Source organism: Vitis vinifera, chromosome 19, assembly GCF_030704535.1.
Source record: "Vitis vinifera cultivar Pinot Noir 40024 chromosome 19, ASM3070453v1".
Classification (NCBI taxonomy): domain Eukaryota; kingdom Viridiplantae; phylum Streptophyta; class Magnoliopsida; order Vitales; family Vitaceae; genus Vitis; species Vitis vinifera.
The window spans coordinates 23,248,369-23,269,634 of record NC_081823.1 but is presented as its reverse complement, the minus strand read 5'-3'; the positions used below and the strand labels follow the sequence as shown (position 1 = coordinate 23,269,634).

General features: G+C 38.6%; 1 protein-coding gene across 2 annotated transcripts in view; it reads right to left on the bottom strand.

The window, feature by feature from the left end:
• Nucleotides 1-3,588: 3,588 nt before the first annotated feature.
• Nucleotides 3,589-21,266, bottom strand: part of LOC100266461 (NADH dehydrogenase [ubiquinone] flavoprotein 1, mitochondrial) — a 34,186-nt gene continuing 16,508 nt past the window's right edge. For both annotated transcript variants that reach the window (XM_002266625.3, XM_010646681.3), the window contains 2 exons: nucleotides 6,453-7,926; nucleotides 3,589-3,935 (listed from right to left, as the gene is read on the bottom strand). In XM_002266625.3, the coding sequence (XP_002266661.1) occupies nucleotides 6,466-7,926 (1,461 nt within the window). In that variant the 3' untranslated portion in view covers nucleotides 3,589-3,935; nucleotides 6,453-6,465. The remainder of the gene's footprint in view (nucleotides 3,936-6,452; nucleotides 7,927-21,266) is intronic.

Sequence of the window (21,266 nt, the reverse complement as noted above, 5' to 3'; positions counted from 1 at the left end):
CTATTGGTGTGTTGCTCCTATTACCAAACTCTTACACGTGGCCTGCCACGCTGTCACACCTTCCGGTAGTTGCCGCATTTTTTATTCTTTTTTTGTTCTTTCCTGTCATTATCACTCTGTTTTTTTCAGTTTCAAGTTTCAAGCAACAAATTAATTTTTTTTATAAATTTTTTAAAAATGGTGAAAAAATGTTAAAAGATTAAGATAAGAAAAAGCTTTGATAAATTCATTTCCAATAATTTATTTATTTTTTTAATTCAAAGTTTTTAGTAATATTTAAATAAGAAAAAAATTATAATTTTTTTTATAATATTTTTCTCTAAAATTTTCCAAAAATTAAATATAATCTTAGTATTTTTTTTTTCATTTATTTTCCTTTCTAGTGTTTTTTCATACCTTATGTTATCCAAATATTTTAAAATGTAAAAAATAAACCATCTCATTAATATTTTTTTCCTTACTAATTTGAGCAACCAAACACGTCTTTAATATTTACTTTTTGTAGTTATAGATTTATTAATAAATAACTATATTCAAAGCCTATTAATTATAGATGTTATTGTATCTCGAATAATAATTTCCCTCCATGTGTTATGTCTCCACTTTGTGATCAATCCTATTTTTTTATTAGAGTAATTGACAATTGAATCCAATTTTATTTTTTTTTCACATTTGAAATAGCGCTAAATATTTATATATATATATATATATATATATAAATAAAAAACCTCAAATCCAAGTTATTCAAGAATAGTGCCATTAAGTTTCTCAACTCTTTGCCTTACTTAGGATTGTGTTGTATTTTTCGATATGGGTAAGGAAATGATATGACTTAATAGTAAAATGTCACCTTGAAGTGGTGGAAATCATTGGTTCGAGCTAGAAAGCCCTCTGATAGCTAAGTTAGCTTGGAAAGAATTTTTGACAAAGTTTCTATATGAATTGAATTGTGTACCTCTTCTCCTGTTGTAACATCACTCTTGCCTTTATGATTGTCCTTAATTAAGGTTTTAATGTATTAGATAAGTAGTAACAACCGATCATTTATAACACGTAATGGTGGTTTGACTGTAATGTGTAACTATCTCATTTATGGCATCCAGCTATTTGAACCGGCGTTGCTTTGGAGTAATCTGCATTGGCTGGGTGGTGCCATACTGCCCGATCAATTCAATCAGGTAGGACTGTCCGGGTATCCCACACTCAAGTGCCCATAGGTGCTATTAAAATTTTAATCCTATATTAATTTTGTTTTGAACGTAAAATTATAAAAATAGTAAATAAAGTAAATTATTACTTTATTTTTATGGCCAAATTAATAATATCAAAATACAAATAAGATGAAATAAGAAGTAATTTAGTAAAAAAATACAAGTGGGATACTTCCAAATTAGGAATATTTTGGAAATTCTTCGTTAAGATTCTACTTTTTATTGCTTTGTATTTTGATTTTGTTAGTTTAATAAATTTTTTTTTGAAGGAAATAGAATTGAAAAAGAAAAAAATATATATTTTAATATCCAATTTTAAAGTCATTTTATTTATTTTAATTCTTGTATGTATAAAAATGCAATAATTTAAAGTGTATAAGTTTTTAATTAATTCTAATTAGATTCTAATTTTTTCATTTTTTTTTTTTTGTCAAGTAACCTATGAGTGATGAGTGCCTAACTTTTTTATTGTACTAAATTTCATTTTTACTCTCTATTTTATTAGAACTAAAAATTCTTTAAAATTCTATTACAACTCAAGAGTTGTTTTCATAAGTAAAAGGCCATTTTCAATCAAATTAGGAATAACATGTTTGCAAGACAACTTCTACTTTATTCCTGATTTTGGAATTTTGGAATTTTGTTTTGAAGTGACGGAGCGTTTTTAATTTAAAAAGTGTTTTTGAAAAAACATTAGGTATTTAAAAAAAAATTTAAAATATTTTTTAAAATTATTTATAATATTAAAAAATCACTTATAATATTTTCTAAAGAAATACTTCATCTAAGATTCTAAAGAGTTTATTAGTTACATGAAAAATCACTTTATGAAAAATCAGTTATGATTAAAATATAAACCTAAATAATGTTTTAACTAATATTTTGGTAATACGTCAAATAAAAATAATAATTTTTCAAGAACAAAACACTAAATTTTAGTTCAAGCATTAGGGGAGTTATTTTCTAAATTTATAGAAATATTTTTTAAAATAGTTCTCAAAAAAATTAAAAAACAAAAGGCAATGTGCCAGATTGTTTTTGAAACGTTCTATAAAAACATTTTTTGATAGCAATATCTATTTGAAAGCTTATAAAATTCTCCACCTATTTTTTATGTTTTAAAATATTTCTTAAAAATAAACTTTATTAATGCTACTTTATTTTCAATCATTCTCCTACAATTATTTTTTAAAATAGATCTAAAAAAACAAGTAAAAACAATAAACATATTATTAAAAAAATATTAATAAATAAATAGAAAAAAAGCACTTTTTTTTAACATTTAGGTGATGTTTGTTTTTTAATTGAATAGAAAAAAAATCAAAATATTTAACTTTTTCTATTTAACTAAAAATGATATTAACCGATATAACTAAAATCAACTTATTATTAATAAGTTTAATTTAGTTATATTAGTTGATGTGAATGAGTTACTTTTATCTTAACGAAAAAAGTTAAATATTTTAGATTTTTCTATTTAACCAAAAAACAAATACTATCTTAATGTCAACTTAAAAAAAAAAAAAAGTAAGAAGTATTAAATATAGATGTAGAAAAGGGAGTCAAAAAAGTCAAAGGTGTCTGCCATATTCAACAGGGAGGAAAAGTTACGGGTAAAACATAATGCTAAATGAATCTGCAAGAACTGGGAGGCAGGAGTACAAGAATCCAACACTGAAAATGAATGGTCACTTCGAGCATTAAGGTTACACAAAGGCCTGATTAGATACATACACTAGCTCGAAAACATCTATAAACCAAACTTAGTCAAAACAAACTCACTCTTGGTCCAACCTCGACGGAAGTTGAATCCAACTAAGTACCCTCAATCTCAGTAGTTGATGCTCAGAGTCCATTGGGTAGTGTTTTTAAAAAGCACTTCTAGCATAAAAAAAATGTTTTTGAAAAAAAAAATATCATTGGCAAAATCTAGAAAGCACTTTAAAATTTTGAAAAATCACTTACAATGATTCTTGGAGAAACACTTGATTAGTGATTCTCCCAAAAAACACTTCTACAAAGAACACTTCCATAAATTAAAAGCACTCCAAATAGAAACATTGTCAAATGTACTCTTAACTTTATGCCACCAACCATATTACTTACAATGTTGAATACTCGATGTGGATGTCAATATAAAAAATGTCATACTTTGAAACCAACCCACTATCCAATCTCTATCAGGATATGCCAAATATTGTAGGAAAAAAACAGGAATCTTGTTGTTCATTTTGAGTTAGCTGATAACCATTAGATAACTTACTCGTATCTGAAATATTTCCCCACCGCGCCACCCCCAACACCCAACCCACCACGCCCTCCACCCTAACACACCCCCCAACCCCAAATTCAGCTATTATAATGCTATACCTAAGAATAACATCAAAGCTGCAACATACAACTATGTTTTATTGATAAAACAGAAACATGATCAGCATTTCACATAAAGAAAAACAAATTACTAGAGCAAAGTTCCTCAAAATGAGTCGAAAGGCAAGTTTCAATGGTGGTATAATCACAAACAGAAGAAATAACTCAAATTATCCCCGATTTGCAACATTATGGAGTAGTGCTAATCACTCCAAGAGTGAGTCACAGAGGTTATACAGGGGAGGAAATAAACGAAATACCAATTCGACAGCCAGATGCCTGGAGTTGCCTTCCGCTCCTAACATTTGTTGTTCTTCATTTTATTCCACATTACCCACCAGTTCCGGTGTTTCCCTGCATAGATAAGATGAATGGAAAACAATTCCAACATTAAATGCAAAAAATTAATTGTGGAGATGAGCTCAAAAAATTTTGTGATAGTGGCAACACTTAGATTTTATTTTATTTTATTTTTAATTAGTAAGAGAAAAGATTGTATAGATAACAACAAAGAAAATATACACCAATGTACATAGAGCGTCTACAATGGGTATCAAAAGGCTTTACCAGAAAAAGTAAGAATATAAAAATACACACAATATACAAAATAAATTAAAGATATTGAACCTTTTTCTGTGTAAATGCTAACCCATAACACTGCACTCGAACTAACTACTCATTTTTTAATGCTCTATGATTTCTTTCAGAAAAAAATGATTTATTTCCTTGCAAATTGTCCAAAATGATTTCTTTCCTTCCAAATTGTCCAAAACATGCATAAAAGAGCAACTCTCCAAACCTCCTTACATTTTCTGTCCACAAAAGAAACATTCCAACTTAAAAGAGAAGATTCCCAAACAGCACTGAATAAAGAGAAAAGCAGCTGTTATAGTACTCTTACTTTGGCACTATGAAGCAGGATGTGATTAATTGATTCCTCTTCACATATTCACCATCCCCCACCCTCTCTTTTCAAACTGATCTAAAGTCAACACCTTTCCCCAACCAATTTCCAAGCAAAAAAAAAAAAGAAAAAAAAAAAGAAAAAAACTCACTTAACAGGATCCATGAATTCCAAATGATACCCATTGGGATAGGAATTGAACACCCTAACTCCAAGACAAATTATAAAGATTTGATTAAAAGGAACACCATTCTTTGAGCCTATCCAAAACACCCTATCCTTCTCTTCCCTTTTAATGGTCCTTCCTTGCAATCTTGAGAAAACTACATTGTCTAGCTCCAAATCATTCAAGTGCCTAGAGAAACAAGGATTAATGCCCCCCCTCACCTAGATTGTCCCAAACATCAGCCACCCAAGCCTCTTTTGACGATACTAAGGTGTACAAAGAGCAAAAGACGCACATAAGGGTTCATCCCCACACCACCTATTCTTCCAAAACTTCAACCTCCTCCCATCATCCACTTCAAAGGATGCTCTATTGCTGAAAAGGTATCATCCCTTTTTGATAGCTTTCCAAAACCCAACCCTATACCCTTCTCTCACCTTGCAAGAACTTGAACCCCCTTCTTCTCTATACTTCCCCAATATAAATTGTTTCCAAAATGCTTCTTCTTCAAAAGCATATCTCCAACTCCACTTTCCAATGAGTGCCTATTGAGCAAAGAAAAGCATCAAATGCCCAAGCTCCCTCACTCTTTGAGTCTTCTCAATGCAAACGATCAATCATTTCACTAAATGCATCTTTTTTTCCAAAGCCTCGTCTCCCCATAAGAAGTCCTTTCTCAAGCCTCAATCTAACCCTTTTAGGAATGTTGAACGAAGATATAAAATAGATGGACATACTAGATAAGGTGTTTTGCATCAGAGTAAGCCTCCCCTCTTTCGAAATATATTGTTTTTTCCACATAGACAGTCTTTAGTGGAACCTCTCTTCCATGTTGTTCCAAACTGACTCTTCTCTAAAGGAAGCCCCCATGGGAAGCCCCAAGTAGATTGAAGCTCCATGACCTTGCATCCCAGCTCAAGGCAATTTCTCCACCTAGATTAGGACACTTAACTTTTTATTAATCTCTATAGTATCAATATGGGGGGCCCACTGGGCATATTCCATAAAATTTCAAAATCATTGAGGTTCTATTTTCAGACACCTAATGTAAGAATCAGCATCTTTGTGACATAGCTACTACGATATCTTAAACAACAGTCATGACATAAGTTTCATTTCACAATTGTCATGGAAGTGGTTGGACACATGCAGAGGCAATGCCTCAATAGTCATTATTGCGTTATCCTATTACTCCCACATGATTACACGAAAAAAAAAAAAAAACTGCATTGATCTTTGTTTTCATCCTTACTAGGAAAACACCACCACATGAGACAAACAATTCCCGAATTTCATTCTTTTTTCCCTAATAAATAGATAAATCCAGTTTGGTATCCCACAAGAAAGTCAACAACAGCATTCGACTAACACCGTGTTAGAAAGAAAAAAAATTCCATGAGATTAAATGCCTGAAGTCGCAGCCTAAGTGTTCCCTCCAAAGAAGACATTTCTTTTTGGAACATGACAACTAGGTTTAGCAAACCAACAGAGCCTCAACCGTCCACCTGAGAATGTTTGCAAACTTCTTGCAACATCTACTTTATTTTCTCTAACAGTCTAGATGAGAACAAAAGAACAATAGATGGACTATTCCCACTTGGACCCACTTTTGGCGTACACCCATAGATCAGGTCAGCCAAACAGTGAGACCCACCCTTGCATTTGCAACACATTATAAAACAGAACCCCACAGATCTCAACTTCATTACAAGTAATAAAATCAAACCACACAAATTAAGAATAATTAAACTTATGTGGAAAAACCTAGTAAATAAGATGCTGGAAAAATACAAGAACGAACCTGCATAAAATACTTAAGCAGCGGCCACTTCCAGCAACTCCCTCTCCGCACGCTCCCTGATCCTTCTCTCAAGTTCTGGTCTAAAATGCCTGATAAGACCCTGAACAGGCCAAGCAGCTGCATCACCCAATGCACAGATTGTGTGCCCTTCAATCTGCTTTGTCACTTCCTGAAGCATGTCAATCTCCTCCAAGTTTGCATTCCCAACTTTCAATCTTTCCATCATCATCAATAGCCAACCTGTTCCCTCCCTGCATGGTGTACACTGTCCACAGCTCTCATGCTTGTAAAAGTAAGACAGCCTTGCAATTGCATCCACGACATCAGTAGACTTATCCATCACGATCACAGCTGCAGTCCCCAACCCCGACTGGACAGCCTTGAGTGCATCATAATCCATCAGGACATCATCACATATGTGCTTGGGAAGGAGAGGAACGGATGAACCCCCAGGTATTACTGCAAGTAAATTGTCCCATCCACCTCTAACACCTCCACAGTGCCTCTCTATCAGTTCCTTTAATGGTATACTCATCTCCTCTTCAACAGTGCAAGGTTTGTTCACATGACCTGAAACACAATACAATTTTGTCCCAGCATTGTTCTTCCTTCCAAAACCAGCAAACCACTCTGGTCCACGCCTTAAGATGGTGGGTGAAACAGCCACAGTTTCCACATTTGTAACAGTGGTGGGACAACCATATAATCCTGCATTAGCTGGGAAGGGAGGCTTCAATCTCGGCTTCCCTTGTTTCCCTTCAAGACTCTCCAAAAGTGCTGTTTCCTCACCACAAATATAAGCACCAGCACCATAATGGATATGGACATCAAAATCATAACCAGATCCACATGCATTCTTGCCCAGTAATCCAGCTTCATAAGCTTCTTTCCTGGCCCTTTCAAGGTTTTTACGTTCATTCACATATTCACCCCTTATGTAGATGTAAGCGGTAGTAGCCCTCATTCCAACCCCAGCAATCAAGCAGCCCTCTAATAGTTTGTGTGGATCATGCCGCATTATTTCTCTGTCTTTACATGTTCCAGGTTCACTTTCATCAGCATTGACAACAAGATAGGAAGGACGGCCATCAGATACTTTTGGCATGAAGGACCATTTGAGGCCAGATGGAAAACCGGCACCACCACGTCCACGGAGACCAGATTTCTTCATTTCATTTACAATCCAATCAGAACCCTTGAGTACTATGTCTTTGGTCCTGTACCAGTCGCCCCTTTTCATGGCACCTTTAAGAAATGGGTCATGCAACCCATAAAGATTGGTGAAGATGCGGTCCTCATCTTTCAGGCCACCAAAATGGGTTTTCTCTGGAGGTGGAGGAGGTGGTGGAGGCTGTGAAGCACTTGCAGTTGTTGCAGCCTGAGTGCTAAAAGCTCTACAGCCTGGGCCCCACTTTTTGCTTTGACGTGAAACTAATGCCATTCTTTGCAGAGTAAGAATGCCCCTGATGGGTGCCTATCAACACATACACAATATTATCAATATCAAACAAGTCAAGTAATTGTATCACAACTTAAGTTAATTACTTGAAAGTTCAGAATATAACTGTCCAGTGGTAGTGGCTACAAACAATTCTTCATTCCCAACACACATATAATAGCAAAACAAAGATCCTAACATAAAACAACAGCTTAAGCATACAGTGACCTTTTACCCCCAGAAAAGAAGGAAACAGAGAAGGGAATACAAAAAAATCTAACTGAAAGAATAATTTATGTTCACAGAAGACAACAGGGACGAATCTAGTGACATAATCAACACTTGACTGGCTCGAGGGAAGAAGACACAGGCAAAACTACAAGACCTTTAAGATGTGAGCTACTACTTCAATGCTAAGGTGGAAGGATCTCATCATAAGTTGATCAATCTCCTCTATCAGGGACAACAGGATACCACAAGGGCCACTAGGAATGTGATCAAACCTAACTGCCAAGAAACAGGAGATTTCCATTTTGAGATCCAACATTGTACTTTAACATAGAACATGAACTAGAAAAATGCTGAAATGTATATGCAAATAGAACTTCCAGAAATTGAGATAAATCTTTGTTTAGGCGAGTACATACTTTCTTCATTGAAGAACCAGGGAATTTAGTATGGGATTCCCTTAACGATGCCTCTCATAGTAGGAAAATATCTGAAACCTAAATGTTGCACTTGTTATGCTAATCTAAGGAGTTACCCTATCCACATCAAGTGTAAAAAGTTAAAGAAGATTAACCTCAACTTTTTACTTGGTATTCATTAATCAAAATCTCTTACATAATTTACAATAGGCTCTCAGTAACACTACTTACCTAATAAATATAATTATGGAAAGCAAGAACTACCAAACCAATATGCAGCAATACCAGTGTAGCAGTTAAATATCAAATGTTACTAAGTATGGAAATGTATGATTCCATGCTACACCCTAGTTCCCCATTTTGCTGAGACAATGACAGGAGAGGAAAATAAAGTTTCAAGATTTGTTTTTCCTTTCTGATAGTATTTCAGGAGCGGGTGAAGGAAGTTATTTTGCTTTCCCCAGTCCTCAAAGGTGAAAATTTCATTTCTTGTTTCTTTCATTTCATACATTTGCTTTGAAGCTAAACAGGGCAAAGAAAATTTCACTGAACAAACTCCATATCAAACACAAAATTGCAGAGTTGTTTATATGCTTAATTGGGAAGACTTGAAAGCAAGAAAAACCTTGAAAAATGGAAGCATGGAGGCAGCTTGTGAACAGTATGAGATTTTGCAGATAAGCTTTGATACATTCGCAAATGTATTGAGAAATCAACATTTACAGAGAAGAAAGAGCAATGCTTTCCACAGTGCAGGAAAGAGCCTGATGCTGCATATTTACATAAATGACATTGGTGATTGGGCTCCTGTGATATATGCATCAAGATTGGTCCGGTATCACCTATCCAAAGGTTGAGATTAATTGGGGGCTGGGTATGCAATCATTGTGAGCAATATATATGATGATTTAATTAAATTTAAGCAGCATCTCCATATCATGTTCGACTGGTCATATTTCTTAAAGATGAAATTGTCTCTTTGAGCCAAGGAACAAGGCACAGCCCAAGGCACGCACTTGAGTGGAGACCACTGTGATACATACAACAAGATTTGTGTGGCATCACAGTAGGAAGGGAGGAGGGGTGTAGGTAACTAGGTAGGTTACCTGTCAGTCATAGGATGGCTAACTGTCACATAAGGAGGAATTGTCTAACCAAGATCAAAATTAACGGAACCTAGTTAGTTGAAGAGCATGAGGTCCAAGGGGGTGTAGCCAAAGCTTTCCAGAACTTGTTGACAGAAGCTGGTGAGTGGCGTCCTAGCTTGAATGGGCTGGTGTTTGAAAGAATTGAAGGGGAGGGTGCTGCTAGGCTGGAGAAGGCTTTCTCTGTCGAGGAGGTAGTCTCTGCTCTCTCTGATTTGAGCGGGGACAAAGTTCCAGGGCTGGTTATTACTTAGCATTCAGGCAGTCTAGTTGGAAGTTTGTGAAGGAGGAGATGATGGGTTTTTGTCGAGAATTTTATGAGCAAGGTAGGTTTGTAAGAAACCTGAATACTACTTTCCTAGTTTTGGTCCCAAAAAAGGGAGGGGCTGAAGACTTGAGAGACTTTAGACCTATTAGTTTGGTGGGAGGGTTGCTAGCAAAAGTGTTAGATAAGAGGTTAAAGAAGGTGGCGGGTAAGGTGGTATATTTGTCCCAAAATGCTTTTGTTGAGGGGAAGCAAATCTTGGATGCTACATTGATTGCTAACAAGGCTATAGATTCTTTACTGAATAGCAATGAGAGTGGGGTATTGTGCAAGCTTGAAATAAAGATGGCATATGATCACTTAAATTGGGATTTTTTTGCTCCAGGTAATGCAAAAAAAGGGGCTTGATGAAAAATGGATAGGTTGACTCACTTGAGCTAGTCGTTAATGTGGTTTGAAGCCATCTTTGATTTGAGAATTAATCTGGACAAAAAGTGAGATTCTACCTATGGGGAGGGTGGAGAATTTGGAGGAGTTAGCCCTTGAGCTTGGGTACTTAGGGCTTCCCTTGGGTGCTTCGCACAATTCAATTGTGGTTTGGGATGGAGTGGAGGAGAGGTTTCGGAAGAGATTAGTCATATGGAAGAGGCAAGTTACTTCTAAAAGAGGGAGACCCACTCTCATTTAGAGCATTTTGTCCAGCATGCCCATTTACATATCTCTTTTGTGTATGCTTAAAGTGGTTAGATTGAGACCTGAGCAAATTCAAAGGGACTTCCTTTGGAGTGAGGGGGATTTCGAGTTGAAGATTCATCTTGTCAAGTGGGCGGTTGTTTGCTTAAGATAAAAGTAAAGGTGGTTTGGGTGTCAGATATCTTTCTACACTTAATAAGACCTTCTTGTGTAAATGGAGTTGGTGCTTCATCGAAGAAAGAGAGGCTCTTTGGAAGCAAGTTATTAGTAGGAAGTTTGGAGTAGAAGAAGGGAGGTGGTATACTTGTGAAGTGAGAGAGGGGTTTGAGTGGGGTTGTGGAAGAAAATTAGAAAGGAAGGTTCATTGTTGAGCAACAACATTGTGTTTTGTGTGGGTAATGGTGGAAGAGTTAGATTTTAGAAGGATAAATGGTGTGGTGATGAGGCTTTGTGTGACTCTTTTCCTTCTTTGTATGCTTTGGTAGTATCAAAAGAGAAGTGGGTGGCAGAGGTGTGGGACCCTTCGATTGAAGGGGGTTGTTGGAGTCTTCATTTTTCTAGGCCTTTCAACAATTGGGAGGTGGACTTGGTGGAACAGCTCCTCTTGACAATTCAAGGTAAGAGGGTAAGTACAGATTTGGAGGAGAGAGTGTTATGGAAAAAGACTCAAGATAGGAATTTTTCTATTAAGTCCCTATACAATGCAGTAGAGCCTAGTAATGCAGTCCTACTTTCGAGGAGTATCATATGAAGCCCTTATGTACCTCCCAAAGTGGGTTTTTTTGCATGGGAAGCCTTGTGGGGGGAAGCCTTAATGTTGGATCAGTTAAAGAGGAGGGGATGGACCCTAGCTAACAAATGTTTCCTTTGTCTTGCCGATGAAGAGTCTACTAATCACATTTTAATCTATTGCACGAAGACTAGGGTTTTGTGGGAGTTATTATTTGCTCTTTTTGGGGTAACATGGGTTCTTCCATTCTTGGTTAGAGAGACTTTCCTTGGTTAGCATAAGTCCTTTGTAGGCAAAAAGCGTAAAAAGGCTTGGATGTTGGCTTCTTTATGCTGTTTTTGGGCAGTGTGGAAGGAAAGAAATAGGATAGCTTTCGACAATGAAGAGCTTTCACTTCATAGGATGAAGAATTCTTTTGTGCATAGTTTTTGGTCTTGGACTAAGTTGTAAATAGATGATGGACCTTTACTTTTAATCGATTTTTTTATTAGTTGGGTTCTAGGTGAGGGCAAGTGAGGTTTTTTGTATCCCCTCTTATTTTTTGTTGTTTTTGTCTTTTAGCGCCAACTGTATACTTCCTATATGCTTTAGGTTGGCCTTTGGACACCCTTTTGTCTTCATTTATAAAATTTACTTATGCTTTTACCTATCAAAAATAAAAAATAAAAAAATTGGTAGGTAATGATTGTGAGCAATACATATGATGCTTTTACTAAATTTAAGCAACACCTCCATATGATGTTCAATTGGTTAAAGTTCTTAAAGATGAAATTGTCTCTTTGCGCTAAGGAACAAGGCACAGCCCAAGGCGCGTGCTTGAGTGAAGACCAAACAAGTATAATCAATATTCACTTAACCAATAATAGCAAACTGGCACCAATACATTATAAAACCATAATAGAGGTTTGGTATTGATATTAGGACCCTCATAATCACTTTCTCAAAATAACATTTACAATTAATTCGTTTGGTAAAGAAACTAAAAAGTGATTCTCAAAGAAGCTAACCCACATTGACAACAATTTTAAAAAGCACTTTTTCAAAAGCAATTTTCCAAGAATTGGGATCTTTTATTTTAAATTACATATTATGTATTCAAATAATTTCCTTTTGCAATTTCTTTACATTTTTTTTCCTCTCTATCCCTCATTATCTTCCACTCCACAAGTTTGTCTTTTGGGATGTATATTTTATAATAATCATTGTAAAATGTAAAAAATTAAAATAAATAAATAATAAATAATAAATAAAATAAGGGATGGGGGTACTAGTGAGGTAAGAAATGGTTACGGAGTTGGGTTATGGAAAGTAATACGGAGAGGGTGAGTCATTTCAAGGTGGAAAATAGAAGCAGAGTGAAGTTCTTGAAGGATACTTGGTGTGGCAACTCAGCATTGAACATCTCTTTCTTGTCATTGTTCGCACTTGCCAACTCAAAGGATGCACGAGTTGCAATTATTTAGAGGGAGATAAGGGCGGGTACATAATGGAGCCTGTGCTTCTCAAGATTATTTAATGATTGGGAGGTAGAAAGTGTTGAAACCTTTCTAACAAAGCTGCAAAAGTATTCAGTGAAAAAGGTTTCGAAGGATTCAAAGGGTGGAAGTTTTATGGACAAAGCATTCTACTCTTGCTTCAAAACAGAAAGAGGGGCAACTGTTTTGGTAAAAATAGTATGGAATGCATGAGTGTCTACAAAAGTAGGATTCTTTGCTTGAGAAGCAATCTAGAGGAGAATTTTGACTCTAGATCTATTAAAAAGAAGGGATGGCCTTTGGCGAATGCATGTAATTTGTGTAAAGCAAAGAAGGAATCAGTTGATCATGTCCTCCTTCATTGTACTAAAATAAAAATATTATGGCACTTATTATTTTCATTATTCAAAGGGAAACGGATGATGTCGACTACTAATAGAAAAAAGTTATTGAGTTGACATTGTACTATTAGGGGAAAGAATCACATGAAGGTGTGGAGGGCAACTCCTTTATGCTTATTTTCGACTATCTAGAAGGAGAGGAATCATAAAGGCCTTTGTCTACAAAGAACAATTTGTTCAATCTCTTAAAAACTCCTTCCTATGCTTTCTCTGGCTTTGAGCAAGAAGGTCTTCAAAGAGTGCATGTCACGACCCAAATTCCGAGCGACCCAGAATTTGGCCCATGACCCTAGGTCAAAGGTTGGACCCTAAGGATTCCTCCTAATCCAAGCTGGCAGTCAACCAAAACACTCTGAATTTATTTTTTTTCTAAACATAAATCACACTAGAGCTTCCTCCAACTAACATTTCAATTTATCAATATACCAATCATTACTCAAGAGCAATAAGAAAATTCAACAACAATGAGATCTCTAACTCAAGTCTACAATGAAAATCCATAGTATGAGTAAATTAAAGTCTCAATACAAATATATAATTTCAAAGTTTGCTAATACAAGTTCCAAAATAAACTAACATAACAACTACACTACAATCCACTAGGCTGCTCCAAAATCTCATGGGGCTTCTTCGAGCCCTCCTTGTCCCATCTGTGGATGCTTAGGAGTCACATCTACATCTAAAAAAATATAAGAAGGAATTGATGAGCATTCCACATTACTCAGTAGGGTGCCTTACACCCAAGGGGGTTAATTTTGGATTACTAAGGTTCAAGTATACACAAAATAAACATTCTATCATAATTTAATCAACCCAAACATTTCAGGTTCTATAATTATAACAATTAATAAAATACATGTGGATATGTAACACATAGTCATACAATGCACTATCATTCTCAGGGTTTCACCGAAGGATGAGCGTCTGTACCCTACACTCCCCATTCGAAGTCTTCTCGAGGTAAATTTTTGGGTCTTTCACCCTAGGTATATCACTCCCTTCTTAATTCATCTCTCATAGACCTTTACTTTTCATCATTATTTTATTTTTCTTTCTTTTCCATTTCATGCAACCTTACAATAAATTTTTATTTTCCTTCACACAATCATGATGCATATGAAATGTAATGAAATTACATATCATCCACAAATATCAGAGAAAATTCTCACTAATCCAAACATCAATAAAATTACAATTCATACCAAAATTTCATTTATTCTCAACAATCTCATGAAATTTCAATAACCAAATACAATTATTTTCCATAATTAAATTACCAAAAATATCACAATAAATTCTAAAAAATTCCCAATATCAATCCAACATAATTTCTACCATAATTTTATTTATTCTCAACAATCCCAATAATTTTTAATAGCCAAATACAATTATTTTCCACAATTAAATTATCTCATTAACACAAAAATTCCAAAGAAATTTCCTAAATCACCCAATAAAATATCTCGTATCACAAATATTGCTTATTTAACTCCTAACAACAAAATCTATAATTTTGTTCAAGAAAAGGGCGTTTAATTAAAGTTTTAGGATTAAAAACCCCTACCACAAATCTAACAATTCAACCGTTGAAAACGAAATCCGACATTGTATGAATGTTCCTCATGTCGAGTAGATTATTCCCCTGAAATTTCACGCAAAATGGACGATGTTTGACCGTTGAAACGGCCGACCGAAGAGCAGTATCTTTTTTTTTTTCCCACTGTAGTCACCGAGAACACTCCTCTGTAAGTTTTCCTCCCTTTTCCACTTTCTCATACCTTTCTTCCTTTTTTTTTTCTTTTAAACCCAACCACTTAAAGTGGCCGGTTGGCCCAAAGACTCCAAATCCTCCTTTGTTTTTTTTTTTTGATAAGTAAAAGATATGCATTAAAAAAGGCAGAACGCCGCATAGCATACAGGAAGTATACAAAACAGCATAGGCCTCAAAAAACAAAACAAAGAAAAACCTCCCATTAATAGGAGGCTAACCACTCTAAGAAGCCTATAAGGGAGAACGCCTCCTCACCTACATACAATTTGGCCCAACTCCACAGGTTACAAACAAAAGAATTCTTTAACTTTTGAATATTTAAACCCCCCCCCCCCCCCCCCCCCCCCCCCTAAAAGCTAATCTATTCCTCTCCTTCCATACCGTCCAAAAAATACACAACGGAATGGCATCCCATATCTTTTTCCTTTTCTTTCCCACCCACGAGCCCCTCCAACTAGCTAAGACCTCCTTTACAGTTCCTGGAGAAACCCATTTTACGTCAACTAAACCAAAGACAATATCCCATAAGGCTCTCACCACCACTGTACAGTAAATTAGAATATGATTTACACTTTCTTCTTCGCATTCGCACAAGAAACACCGATTTGGAAGTTGAAAACCTCTTCTTTGCAGACTATCCAAAGTTAACACCTTCCCCCATGACGCCTCCCACGCAAAGAAGGCAGCTTTAGTTGGCACTCTTGCCACCCAAATGCTTTTATAAGGAAAACCCATAACATCAGAATTCGTCAACAACCTGTACGCTTCCTTAACCCTGAACTGGCCACTTCTTCCTTTTCTCCATATAACTGAATCTTCCTCCAAAGAAGGTTTACAGCCCCTCAAAATGTGGAGAAACTCCCCAACCAACTCAATCTCCCAATCATTAAAGTCCCTCAAAAAATGAAGATTCCAGTTTCCTTGACCCGAATTTCGATCCCACATTTCCTCAACCGTCAAACTCTTATGCGCGGCCATACCAAATAGATGAGGGAAGCGTTGAGCCAATGAGGAATCTGAGCACCACACATCTGTCCAGAAGCATATCATGTTGCCCTTTCCTACGCGGAATGACATGTTATCCCAACACCAATCTGATTCTTTCCAAATTTCCTTCCAAACCCCTACACCAATCGTCCCATTTCCTTTTTTAGGCCTCCAATCAAGACCCTCCTGCCCATACTTCACCTTAATCACTTGTCTCCACAAAATATTCTTTTCACCAGCATACCTCCATATCCACTTGCCAAGTAAAGCTTTGTTCAACAAAGCTAGCTTTCTAAGGCCTAGCCCACCTTTATCTTTGTCTGTGCACACCACCTCCCATTTAACCAAATGCACTTTTCTCTCCATGTTTCCCCCTCCCCACAGAAAATCTCTTTGCACTTTCTCAATCCTTCTAACAACAACCTTTGGCATTCTGAAAATGGACATTTGGTAGATTGGCATGCTAGCCAATGTACTTTTAATTAAGGTAACTCTTCCCCCTTTAGAAATATATTGCCGTTTCCAAAGAGCTAATCGCCTCCTCACTCTCTCCTCCACCCCATCCCATATATAAGGCGCTCTATTTGGGGCCCCTAAAGGAAGACCCAAATACTGAGAAGGTAGAGTCCCCACCCTGCAGCCAAGCTCAACAGCCAACTCCTCCACCTCCGCCACCTCACCAACTGGAATGATCTCACTCTTGGCTAAATTAATCCTTAAACCTGAAGCCGCTTCAAACCAGAAAAGAATCCACCCCAAGTAAGTTAGATGATCCTTTTTGGCCTCACAGAAGACCATTGTGTCATCAGCAAAAAACAAGTGAGATATGTTCAAGGAGGGGCCACTTCCTCCCCTAATGTTGCATCCTGATAAGAACCCCCCCTCCACAGCTCTCCTGATAAGCACATCAAGCACTTCCATCCCCATGATGAAGAGGTAAGGAGACAACGGATCCCCTTGTCTAAGACCTTTAGTGCTTGGGAAGAAACCTGCAGGCACTCCATTAACCAACACTGAAAATTTAGCGGACGATAGACAGCTCCACATCCACCCCACCCATTTAGACCCGAAACCCATCTTATGTAACACCTTCACCAAGAACTTCCAATTGATGTTGTCATAGGCTTTCTCTATATCCAACTTGCATATAATGCCCTTTTCCTTTTGTTTCTGCCACGTGTCTATCACTTCATTTGCAATTAAAGACGCATCAAGGATTTGTCTTCCCTTCACAAAGGCATTCTGAGAAGTAGAGACCACCTTACCAACTACTTTCTTCAATTTGTTAGCTAGCACTTTAGCCAATAACTTGTAAAGCCCCCCCAAAAGACTAATCGGTCTGAAGTCTCTAAGGTCCTCAGCCCCACTTTTCTTGGGGATCAACACTAGGAAGGTATTGTTGAGGCTCTTGAGAAAAGAACTGTGGTCATAGAAGTCTTTGAACATTTCCATAATCTCCTCTTTAATGAAGTCCCAGCAACTTTGCCAAAACGCCATTGTAAAGCCATCCGGGCCAGGGGCTTTATCCCCATTCATCTCCATCAATGCCACATAAATTTCCTCCTCAGTAAAGGGCCTCTCCAAGGTCTCCGCCTCTTGTTGGCTGATCCGGTCTAGCCGAAGGCCCCTTATATCCGCCTTCCACCCCATATCTTCTGAAAGTAAGCTTTGGAAAGTGCTAGCAATTCCTTCCCTGATTTCCTGCTCCTCTAACAGCCACTCCCCATTGATCTTTATTCTCTCCAACTGATTATTTCTCCGGTGAGCGCTTGCCATGCGATGAAAAAAGCCCGTATTTCTATCCCCCTCCTTCAGCCATATTTCCCTAGAAAGCTGTCTCCAATGGGTCTCTTCTATAGTCACCCATTTCCTATAATTCTCTTTTGCCTCTTTCTTAAGCTCCGTTTCCTCCACCGTCAGAATTCTCCCACTTTCCTCCCTATCCCAAAACTCCACCTGCTGCAAGGCTACGGATTTATTGGTTTCCAGCTTCCCAAAGACTTCTCTATTCCAAGTTTTCAATTTCTGTTTGACTTCCTTCATCTTGGTAGCCAGCTTGTAACTACCACTGCCCCTTACCTCAATTCCTTGCCACCAGCTGCGCACTAAATCTTTGAAGCCCTCAACCTTAAGCCACATATTTTCAAATCTGAATGGAGTTGGGCCTCGTCTTATCCCCCCCCCACTAGCATAATTGGGAAATGATCGGAAACCGGACGGGGCAGCCTACATTGCCTAATCCCATTGTATTGGTCAGTCCAACTAGGGGAGACAAGGAATCTGTCCAATCTTGCCCAGATCTGATTGTTTTGTCCCCCATTCCAAGTACATTCTCCCCCTTGAAGTGGGAGATCCATCAGCCCCAAATCATCCACTGTTTCCGCAAATTTCCTCATTGCTGAATTCATTCTCCTCTGGCTGCTCCTTTCCCTCGGAAACAAGGTTATGTTGAAGTCCCCCCCTATACACCACGGGTCTTCCCACAGCCCTCTAATCGCCCCCAACTCATCCCATAAAGCCTCCCTTTCCATCTTGGAGAAAGGACCGTACACTCCCGTAAAAATCCAACTCACCCCATTTTCTATATTCCGGAATCTACAAGATAAGGTAAACTGGCCCTCTTCCCAATCTAGAACCTCCAAGGCCCTTTTGTCCCAGCACACCAAAATTCCCCCCGAAGCACCTTCCGCATTCACAGCCTTCCACTCTATGAATCTGCCAGAGCCTATGCTTCTCGCAATGTAATCCGACATCGCTTGAATTTTAGTCTCCTGAATACAAATTACGTCCGCCCTCTGATTCCTTATAAACGTCTTAATTACTTTTCTTTTAGAGCTATCATTTGCTCCCCTCACATTCCAACTCAGAATTTTCATCTTCATTGGACAATCACAATCTGGCGCCCTTTGCCCTGAACCGAGCCTTTCTGTTTAAGCCCCCCCTCATAATTAATGGAGCATTCCAGTCTTTTTAGCTCCCTTTCAAACTTAGATTTTTCCAATAGCTCTTTACTATGGATTTTCTCCCTTCTCTTTCTGATTTGAGACAGAAACTTCAGTATTTCCTTCTCCAATCCCTCCGTGGGGAATCCCAGGAAATGACTAAATTTTGCCAGATCACTCTCCTCCCATTTATCCTCCTGCATTCCTCTCTCTGTTTGGGAATCATATGTGGCACCATCCCCCACAGTCCTCCTTCCCGTATCACTGCTGCTTTCCTTTACACCCACCTCCCTGCATCCATTGCTCCTCTCAACACCACCCTCATATACTGTTAGCCACATTGAATTGTCAACACGAGCTCCCTCATTCCAATCCCCAGAATGACCGAAAGACTCCACTCCCGGAGTCCGATCAAAATTAAAAGAGTTAAGATGAGGGATCCCCAGAACCCTGTTCCCCCAAGACCACATCCCCTTACCATACCTCATTGATTCCTCTTCGAGAGCCTTGTCCGTCTCTGATATCTTGACCACGCCATTTAATTTCCTCAAGTCCTCAGTCTCCCACGCAACAAAAGGCTCTGGCACTTGATTCTTACCTGGATCAGACACCGACTTCTGGGATAAAATATGGTTTTGGCCTGCTGATGAACTTCTAACAGGCTGTGGACCATTTCCCTTTGAACTTGGGCCTTTGATTGGTGTCGAGACTGGGCCTGTAATGGAACAGCCCACCTCATCGGGCCTACCCGACGGGCCTGCATCTGGACTTAAGGCCACCCCTTTCATTTTTAATCCCCTTGCACCAATCTTCAGCCCAGGCCCACCGTCCCTTTTTAATACCTTTGGGCTGGCATTTGGGCTTGAAAGATGGACTGCCCCAGGTTGGATCCACGACGGGGATATTGGGCCTCGACCTTCATTAGAAACAAAAAGACCCCCAACAGCCCTCTGTCCACCCGTCCCTTCACCTGACGAGTGCAGGTCCTCGATCCTCACGCTCACCATCCCCTTTGTCACTCGCTTCTCCCCGCGTGAGGACACCTCACCCCCAACCTCGCTGCTGTAATGGCTTTCTGCTTGACTGGAAGATCTCCTTATCACCGGACGGCATTCCCACCATAATGCTATCTCATAGACCTCCTCTTCCACTTCGACTTCCAGAACACTCGGGCGAGCATCACCTCTGCTCCTCACTAATATTCTGGCCCACTGAAGCTCACCCAGCGTCTTCGTTGGTTCATCGGCCGTGATAAAGCCACCACATGCGTCCCCCGCCTTCTTCAAAATCTCTGGGCTCCAAAACGAGACTGGGAGTCCAAATAATCTCACCCAAATCTCCTTTGCCTTCTCCTCCTCTGTCCAGCACCCGCTCCTTGGACTCCAAAACTCCAGCCCTATCTGGACTCCTTTCATCGTGCGATTCCCAGAAAAAACAGCACGACGCGCCTCCTCCAAGTCTTCAAAGTCCAGTAGAACCCTCCCCTTTTCCATTTTAGCCAGCCCTAAGCTTCCCTTGAGCTCCCACGATTTTGCCCAATGCTGTCCCAGCTTCTCAAGATCGTCCTCTTCCCCTGCGTTACCCCTCCTGCTAGCCACAACACAGTGATCCAGCTTCTTCAACATTCCCATCGATTCCTCTCTTCTGACCTTCACTGCAATCGCGTTTGGATTGCCCAACAAAGCACGTTTTGCTATTGTTGCGTATGAGCTCCCCCCAGCAATTTTCCCCGTAGATTTTCCTTCCTGGAATTTTGATTTACTACCAAAAGCGCCTATCACCTCTTTAATCTTGTCCGCCATGGTCATCCACCCCCGCGTTTCCTTTCTGCCTCTCGGGACAAAGATGCAGAAGTGTTTCCTCGCAAGGTCGAAGACCCCTAGCCGGATAAACTCCCCCGCGATGTTTGTCCCTCGTGACATAGAGAATGTTCGGCCCTGTTCCTTCCACTCCCTTCCCCATCCTGATGCTTTCTCATCCAAAATACAGAGGTTCAGACCTTCCAAGAACAACCCTAGATTGTCCAGACCCAACCGAATCCATGACGCAACCCCTCCCTTCTTCTCCACAATGAGGGCTTGGAACTTTCCTTTCCTCTCGTCACCAATAATCTCAAACTCCTTTGATTCCACGCTGAATTTGCATTCCCTCCTTCTGCGTCGCGGGACCGAACCTTCATCCCCCTCCTCGCCATCGCACTCTCTCTCACCTGCTTTCGCTCTCTCTCTCTCTCCCATTTTTTTCATTTGTTTTCCCTTATCAAAATAGTTGGGCCAACTCCAAATCCTCCTTTGTTTATTCATTTATTCTTTTGTTTTCT